The sequence below is a fragment of the Poecilia latipinna genome, unplaced genomic scaffold (genome assembly GCF_001443285.1).
Source record: "Poecilia latipinna isolate Pla-1442-1.1 unplaced genomic scaffold, P_latipinna-1.0 Scaffold96, whole genome shotgun sequence".
NCBI classification, from domain to species: Eukaryota; Metazoa; Chordata; class Actinopteri; order Cyprinodontiformes; family Poeciliidae; genus Poecilia; species Poecilia latipinna.
Window position 1 is genome coordinate 262,847 of NW_015112712.1, and position 8,866 is coordinate 271,712.

General features: G+C 36.8%; 2 protein-coding genes and 1 long non-coding RNA gene across 4 annotated transcripts in view; 1 reads left to right on the forward strand and 2 right to left on the reverse strand.

Annotated features, from left to right (window-relative positions):
• LOC106942473 (uncharacterized) overlaps positions 1-1,091 on the forward strand; it is a 2,402-nt gene extending 1,311 nt beyond the window's left edge. The window contains exon 2 of the long non-coding RNA XR_001423637.1: positions 926-1,091. This is a non-coding gene — a long non-coding RNA (uncharacterized LOC106942473). The remainder of the gene's footprint in view (positions 1-925) is intronic.
• Positions 1-3,630, reverse strand: part of LOC106942408 (cytochrome P450 2K1-like) — an 8,765-nt gene extending 5,135 nt beyond the window's left edge. Inside the window, exons 1-5 of one of the 2 annotated variants that reach the window (XM_015025681.1) lie at positions 3,626-3,630; positions 1,782-1,991; positions 1,535-1,697; positions 421-570; positions 92-252 (exon numbers count right to left, since the gene is read on the reverse strand). In XM_015025681.1, coding sequence (XP_014881167.1) covers positions 92-252; positions 421-570; positions 1,535-1,697; positions 1,782-1,988 — 681 coding nt within the window. In that variant the 5' untranslated portion in view covers positions 1,989-1,991; positions 3,626-3,630. The remainder of the gene's footprint in view (positions 1-91; positions 253-420; positions 571-1,534; positions 1,698-1,781; positions 1,992-3,625) is intronic. The other variant, XM_015025685.1, reaches the window with a different exon arrangement.
• Positions 3,631-4,232: 602 nt separating this feature from the next.
• LOC106942422 (cytochrome P450 2K1-like) lies at positions 4,233-8,006 on the reverse strand. Its single transcript, XM_015025694.1, has 9 exons — positions 7,735-8,006; positions 7,488-7,650; positions 6,821-6,970; positions 6,502-6,662; positions 5,844-6,023; positions 5,605-5,746; positions 4,761-4,945; positions 4,534-4,675; positions 4,233-4,429 (listed from the first exon to the last, which is right to left on the reverse strand). The coding sequence occupies exons 1-9, from the start codon at positions 7,939-7,941 to the stop codon at positions 4,242-4,244; spliced, it is 1,518 nt and encodes a 505-aa protein (XP_014881180.1). The 5' UTR covers positions 7,942-8,006; the 3' UTR covers positions 4,233-4,241.
• Between the last annotated feature and the right edge of the window lie 860 nt (positions 8,007-8,866).

The window sequence follows — 8,866 nt, forward strand, 5'->3', positions numbered from 1 at the left end:
AGATAACATTGATCAATACACTGTGCTAAAGTCTCTCTTTGGCTCCCAGTGTATCATTTACAAAGTTGCTGAAGTGAAACATTAAGCTCACCTGAATTCCTGCAGTGCCAAACAGACTCATATTCTCATTGACCCGAATAACCAGGTTTCTGAATCGAGGATCATCGTATTCAAATCTGCTTCCAAACACTATTGAAGAGATGATGTTGGATGTTGCATAATTTACTGGATGGGATGTGTTAAATGGTTTCCCTGTGGAGCAAAAGTCACCTTTTATCTTTTGAGGACACTTACAAAGGAATGTGAATTAGTCCACTGCAACAATGATTAAATTGTTTAAATGCTTTAATCATTGTTAAATCATTTAAACAATCATTTTTATGTGTCCTTTTCTTAGAGCAACACAGCATCATGTTATACCTTTATAACTCTCAAACATTTGAATGAGGTGTCCACACTCCTCTAAGACTTTCTCCTCTGCACCTCTCTTCCCCATCCCAAAGTCTTTGAGGGTGCTGAGGGCAAAACGACGCATCTCTCTCCATGTTTCTCCATTTGAAAACAGGATTCCTTATACAGTACACAGAAATAAAAATCAATTTGTGATTGTGAATGATGCATTTGCAAATACAATGTCCGTGTGATTGCCAAGAAAATGATAAAACAACCTTTATGAGTACTGTGCTTTGGAAAAGTTTTCATACCTCTTAGACTTTTCAACATCTTGTAAAGTTACAGAAACAAATTTCAGACTATTTATCTACTTTGGCTTTCATTGAGGTGGAGCTTAATGCACCGAGGAAAGGGAACAACTATATCTGCATTTGTATGCAATCTTTTTACAATGACAATATCATGAAATCAACTGCAGCCAATGTCTTTCAGAAGTTATGTAATTATTAAGATTAGACGAAGCTGTCTAAAGGTGTGAAAGACAAAAGAACACATTACAGACATGAAGCTTGTGCAAAATATCCTAAGCTACAAATATCTCACAGATAACTGTTGAATTGTCTAAAAAAAAAAATGTGTGGAGTTTGGAAGATCTGCTGCAAAATATGGCCACCCACCTTAAATAAATGTAATTTAAACACTGGAGGAGCTGCAAAGATTGACAACTCATTTGAGAAAATCAGTTTACGGAGACATGCAGGAGGGGCACTAAAAAAAAAAGTCACTGTGAAAAGAAAGTGACTGACTTCCTTTCAGAATCTTTAGCACAATTTCAAAATTTATGTTTACTGACAGTCTGACTGAGCTTCAGCTATTTTGCAGAAATTTCTGTTCAGTTTCTACTGTAGATGTTTAACACGCGTCCCGAAAAACCCTGATTAAAAATGGATGACATTAGCAGAGTTTTATTTGTTGAAAAAACAGAGTATTTTTCATCTGTTTCCAAATTATGCACTATTTTCTTTAGTCTCACATAAAATTACAATGAAATTCCGTAAAACTGGTGGTTGTACTGTGAGAAGAAGTTTCAGTATTGTCCATACTGTTACAAAGCTTGTTATATGTTAATTTCTTATCTTACCATGTCCTTTGTTTATGTCATTAGCCATAGGTGGAATTTCTCTTTCTCCAAACTCGTCTGCGTAGCCGACCAGAGCCTCTCTGACTGTCCTGTACCCGGTGAGAACAACCACTTTTTTTGGTCCAAAATAAACTGTAAATACAGACCCATATTTCTTGGAAAGCTGAGTGGATGAAAACAGGAGAAATAAATGTAGCAGAGGTCAAACAGGTTTCAAAGTTGCTGAACAGTTTAAGTCAGAGCCCACCTCACACAGTGTTTTGTAGGGTCTCTGGAGATCAAGCTGCAGCAGGTTGCCAAGCAGGGGCAGAGGCTTCGGTCCTGGAGGTTCTTTACCCGTTTCTCTGGAGGAACCAACAGTCACCAAATAAAGGATGATCAAAAGGAGGCCTACTCCAAGTACAGTGGTAGGACTGGAGAAAAGAAAGAAACCAAAATCCTTCAAAGTCTCCATGTTCTCTGGGACTTTATGATCCTGTGGGAGTGTTGCTTCACCTGTATGTTGGCTCTGCATTGGCCACACCCACTTAAGGCAGTGATTCCCAAAGTGTGGGGCTTCCCCTCCTCCCACCTTATTTCTTCTTTCAAGAAATAAGATCTTCTTGACAGAAGATCTTATTTCACTTTCAGTAAAAGTTTGGGAAAAACTCTGTGCTTTCTTGTTAACAGCAAAGTATGTATTATTCAGGGATGCTGTGATGGCACAGGGGCAAAGCATAACCCACATCTGGAGACCTTATGGAGGTGGTCGGAGGTTCAATTCCTGGCCTGGTGGTATTAGTCGCATATCTTTACCTTCTTTCCTGTCAAAGTACTTTCAAATAAAGACTATTAGAGCCAACAAAACTTTAAAAAGTGTATTGCTGGAAAAAAATCTAAGTGACAGCTGTTTGTCATGCAATACAAGTTAAATTACCCTCAACTGTTAGGCTGTAAATAGGCAATAAAGTTTTATTTTAACTCGACATCAGCTTGCCAGTTCCAAAGCTCACCTATCCTTTCTGCACCACTGAGTGTCAGCTTTGCCAACTCTAAGATACTGACTAAGTCTGACTACTTTATTCAGTGTGTCTTGAAGTTAGAAGTTCAAACACTTTTAGTGTAAAAAACAAACTTGCAGAATATTTTTGTTTTATCCTGGACAGATGAAACTATACTGGTTGATTGTGGATCAGGTTCTTGCAGAGGGAACAGTGTAAATGGTATAAAGTATCAGCCGGGAGCCTCTCCCACTTTTAGACACCATCTCAATAACTGAAATTAAATCCGCATTTTCTGTGTGTTTGCACACAGAAAACAGGTTGAGCAGCTTTCTACTTTATCCCAGAAAATGATTTGATTTCTCTATTGGATTAGGAGATGGTTACAGAAATAAACACAAACCTATAGAAACCAACATGTTCTGAGTTTGTACCTTCAATCTTGCAATTTATTCTGTCATACATCTACTCTTGTAGGTTGTTGTTTGTTTTACTTTTAGCCTTTTTTTTAAGCGCAGATAATGTCACGCTCTCTTCCACTACTATGCAACTTATGAACCTGATTATCAAAGTTCAGGAATTGAGAATAAATGGAGAAAGTGAAGAAGAAATAGAAACATTTTCCTTATTTCTCCTGGCTATATTATTCTATTTGTCTGTGAAATATCACATTTTCTGTCCACAAAGCATCACAAAGGAAGTTACCACAATGAATGGATGGAAAATTGCTGCTTTACTGTTCATGTTTGATTTAAATAAGAATACTGTAAAGGCCTTTCCTCAAATCCAGGGCTTCACCTATTGATGCTAATAGAGGCTATTAGTCTCTGGAAACTGAATGCACCATTCGTTAAATAGTTTGCAATGTGAGCAAAGATGAGGTACGGAGGTTCATGTGTTCATTCCTGCATCAAAATTTGGCTGTAAGAATGTGGAATGTTACTTTACTGGAGAAAAAGCTGGAATGGTCATACAAGGCTGAACTTTACCAACTAGATAAAGTCGGATACACTGCTTTGCTCTGGATCCCAACTCCTGCCCGCTCAGTCCCTGCAACATGCAACCGACCTGGAATACTCCAAGGTGGAGGCCTGGATTTAGATACTAAAACATAAGCTGCTTTGGCATCAGATGTGACTGATAGATTGTTTTGTGTATATTAACACCATTTTTAACATTCACACCAAATTTGGCAGCACAACTCCTTATATTATTATATATTTCAACAAAACTATTATATTATATATTTATTATGTATTTCAACAAAACTAACAACTAAGTACATCTCACTGAGGTTGGTTGTGTCCTCTCACAACCATATATGGTTACAGTAACATTTTACCATTTTAGCTCATTAAAATTATACATATTTGCTTATTTATTTTGTAACTATTCCATTTGTGTTTCAATTAATGGAAAAAAAGAGATCTTGTAAGGGGCAAGGTTCAGAATAACCATTCTTAAATTATTATAACATGCTCTGTAAATTTGCTTTGTCATGAGTAAATAATTTGGAAACAAATGGAGACTCTTCATCATCTATATAAGTCAGTGAAATTAACTCAGTAAATATAGAAGGGATAAAGCATATAACTAAAAAATTAAAAACATTCAAATTCTTAAAATAAAGTGCACAAATTAATGTAACAGACATTTAGAGTAAAGCTATGCAAAAGTAACATCAGGGTTCTGGTAGAGAGATCAACTACAATCTAGTGCTTCATTCTTCACTGCCGACTGAGGGCACAGAGCTCATGAGGAGAAGGAGGGATGGTGAATCCCACCGCTGGAGTCAGATCCAGATCATCTTTAGAAACTCCAGGTGGAGGCATGAAACGAAAACGTTGAAGGAGTGAGGTGAAGAAGAGGAAGAGTGACATCCTTGCCAGACCCTCTCTTAGACGCACCCTGCGACCAGGAAGGAAAGAAAAGCATTGAACATAAATTTAACATATTTTAATCCAGCAATGTCTGATAGAGTGTATCTGATTAAAACAAAAAAAGACAGAGTTGTTCCACCTGCAGAAAATGGTAGAAAGGCATCTCTCTTGATAAATCTTCCCTCCTTGTCCAAAAAGTGAGAAGGGTTGAAGGTGTGAGGGCTCTCCCATTCACTCTCATCATACAGAACAGATGCAAGGAGGGGAATCACAGTAGTTCCCTGAAGACAAAAATATGAGTAGGATCATCATTAATCTGGAAGATATTGTTTGTTGAAAGCCCAGAAATATTTCCCACTTGCTCACCTCTTTAATGAAGAATCCCTGGAAGGTAACATCTCGACTGGTTTTGTGTGGGATTGCCATAGGAACAATGTAACAGAACCGCTGTATCTCGTGGACGACAGCATCAGTGTACGGCAGATTTTTACGGTCTTCCACATGAACCTCACGGTTTCCAACCACCCTGGTCAGCTCCTCCTGAACCTGGTCTGCAGTAAACAAGAAGGAAATGATCAACAGTTCTCCCTCTGTGGGTCACAGTGACCATGAATATTTTTGTTGAAGTTTAGCAGATGTAATATTTTACAGTTTATATTTCCAGATGAAAACACTGAAACCTTCTAACTTTTACATATTGAGAAAAAATATTGCACCAACTAAAAAACTTAAGCCTCCTGCATAAAATTAGGTATTAAAATCTACATGCTTAACTGGAAATTATTTGAAGTAATTTTGCCCACAAACTTTTGTACAAAGATTACTTTATTTCCAAAGAGCCAAGTTTATATTTCACACTTTAAGAGAAGAACAGAAAGCTTATACCAAATATTCAAATACAGCACCAAACTGCTGAATTTGTATACAGCACAGCAATAAATCAGACACTAAGCGCATGGAACTCTTTTTTTCCATTAACACTGAATGCAACACAACGTAACCTGATACCTTCCATAGACAAAAATACGACATCAATAATAATAATAATAATAATAATAATAATAATAATAATAATAATAATAATAGTTATAATGTTAATAATAATAATGTTCACATATTGTGATCTCAAAGGTCTCCGAAGGTCTAAAAAATGTCTTTTAGATTTCGAGATATAGGGAAAAATCACCAAATGTTTTCTTGTCTTTCTTACCCTGAATGTGTGGATACTTTGCCATGAGCAGCAAACTCCACCTCAGAGATGCAGATGTGGTGTCGGTTCCAGCAGCAAACAGGTTTGCCACTGTATATAACAGGTTCTTCTCAGTGAACTGAGTGTCTTTGACACAAGAGTCCTAAAAAAAAAAAAAAAAAACTATGTGAATACTGTACATGTGGCAAACATGTTTGATGTTGTAATTGTTCTTTAAAAATAGATTTGTGTTGCCTTGCCTCTTCTTTCTGCTTTCGAACCAGAAAACAGTCCACCAGTCCTCTGCATGTCTGAGGGTTCAGTGTCTCTTTCAGTTTCTGCATTAATTTCTTCACATCTCTGATCGTCTTTTCACCATTTTTTAGCATAACCTGACGGCTTTTTATCCATCCGACCAGCCGGGGAAATGTATTGTAGAGCTTGAAATTAAGCACAATATATTTTTTGAAATATAAAAATGTAATACTAGTTCAATTACTTAACATTAAAGCGAGCTAAAGGACAATCTTGGCAGAATACCATTCAGTGATAAATAGAAATAGATGTAACATTTATATGAGAAAACATTTTTAAACTATATGTGTGCTCATCCTTCCACCTCACATTTTGTGCACCACATTGTGTTGGTATGTCAGATAAAATCCCCAAGAAACAAAATGCAATCAAGGATGTGATCGTAAAATCACCAATTTTTAAAATTATTTAAATCCAAATTGGGCATTTATGGGATTTTAGTTCTAAACTTTGGGGTCTTTTAATACATTTAAAATCCTGGGTGGCATAAGTAAGCTCAGTGTTTGGACTTCAGACAATAATTTAACAGCCTCAATAATGTTCATCATCGTGGTCAAAATGACCCGAAGACAACAGGAGGGGTAAGTGGGACATTAATCTTACCTGGATTCCTGCCGAGCCACCTATCTTAATATTCTCAACGACTCGACTAACCAAGTCTCTGAATCGAGGATCATCGTATTCAAATCTGCTTCCAAACACGATGGAGGAGATGATGTTGGATGCTGCATTATTTGTTGGACAGGATGTGTTAAATGGTTTCCCTGTGGAGCAAGAGAGTTACTGTTTTATCTTGTCTGCAATTACAATGTAATTAACTTAAAAAAAAGGAATATGAATTAGTACCACAACAATGATTAAACCATTTGAGTGAAGAATTTTATGTGTCCTTTTCTTAGAGCAACACAGCATCATGTTATACCTTTATAACTCTCAAACACTTTAATGAGGTGTCCACACTCCTCTAAGATTTTCTCCTCTGCAACTCTCTTCCCCATCCCAAAGTCTTTGAGGGTGCTGAGGGCAAAACGACGCATCTCTCTCCATGTTTCTCCATTTGAAAACAGGACTCCTTATACAGTACACAGAACTCGGTTAATTTTGAACTTTGCTTCAATATTTTGTCAAGTTACGAAAAACAAACATTTCATTGCCGATTTTAGACCAACAGTAAGTAGTTACGCGTTAAGTAAACACAAAGCCCAGAAGTAAATTCTTCTAAAAATCCTTGGAATACATTTTAAATTGATGTTCACTGAAAATCTCCATCCATTCTCACTTACTTTTATCTATTTTCCAAAAACAAAAGGGCAAAAATGTTACTTCTGCAAAACTGGCAGAAGTATACCTAAAGAGAATTTAATTCCGGTAGATGCCACACTTTTCAGATTTTCAATTTTTGAATTTAAATTGTATTTCTCATTTTTTTTCTACTTCCCAATTCTTGCACTATTTTATAGTTGATCTGTCACATAAAACCCATGTAAAATATTGAAGTCAGTGGGTGTATTGAGAGAAAAGTGAGAATGTCTAATGGTTGTTCATTAGTACTTTTGGAAAGATTTGTAATAATTTACTTCTGGACATACCACTATGCTTCGTTACATCCGCAAATATAGGTGCAATTTCTCTTTCTCCAAACTCGTCTGCGTAGCCGACCAGAGCCTCTCTGACTGTCCTGTACCCGGTGAGAACAACCACTTTTTTTGGTCCAAAATAAACTGTAAATACAGACCCATATTTCTTGGAAAGCTGAGTGGATGAAAACAGGAGAAATAAATGTAGCAGAGGTCAAACAGGTTTCAAAGTTGCTGAACAGTTTAAGTCAGAGCCCACCTCACACAGTGTTTTGTAGGGTCTCTGGAGATCAAGCTGCAGCAGGTTGCCAAGCAGGGGCAGAGGCTTCGGTCCTGGAGGTTCTTTACCCGTTTCTCTGGAGGAACCAACAGTCACCAAATAAAGGATGATCAAAAGGAGGCCTACTCCAAGTACAGTGGTAGGACTGGAGAAAAGAAAGAAACCAAAATCCTTAAAAGTCTCCATGTTCTCTGCTGCTTACAATCTCCTGGTCTGAATGTACAACTAAGACATAGAGAATTTTATATCTCTGTGGGAGTGTTGTTCTCCATTGGCCACACCTATTTCACCTTTATGCATTAACATGACAGTGATCTCAACTTCTGGACTTGGTTTACTCCGCTCCAGCTTTGATGAATAAAAAAAAAATATATAGAAAAGGATTTATACATTTACCACAAAGGTCTAATGCCAGGAACCTTTTGCCATTAATAAAGAACTGAATCTGTCAAGTTTCCTCTTTGGTTGTACAGGCAAATGATGGCAAAGGCTCCTTATCCTAAATTGTTCTGACTTTGCAGGTATTGACATCTTGTTTGTTTGCATTTGGCCCCCTTCCCTTTCACCTCCTGCCAGCTCATCCTCCCTCATGAACACACAACCTTTGTGTCACACAGGCCTCATATTTCAAACAGTCTAATTATACCAAGTCACAAAGTACTAAATTTGCTAGTGAAAGAGTTATTATATACATGAGATTTAGTTAATGAAGAGAACAATTGTGTTTGTTCGCATTACACCCATTTTAAACTCCCTACTGTATTATATCGTGGAATTGATTTTAATGTACTTTCAATGGTTTTTAAAATCTATGGTTAGTTTATTTCATTTTTCAGATCTTCTTTCATTCTGTCGGGATTTCAGACTAAAATATTGTGTGGGGCCTTTTTCATCTGAGGGCCTTTTACCTTTGGAACAGTCATTCTGAACGGCAAACATTCACCAACTTTAGCAAATGTTTACCCAACATTCTGCAGTTCCAATATAGATGTATAAATTTTTTATGTTGACATGAGACCATATTAATAAATATTTCTAAATTATATTCTGCAGTATTTGTTGTTATTTTTAAAACAATCATTACCAACGTTACCAGTTTTACATCTGCCTG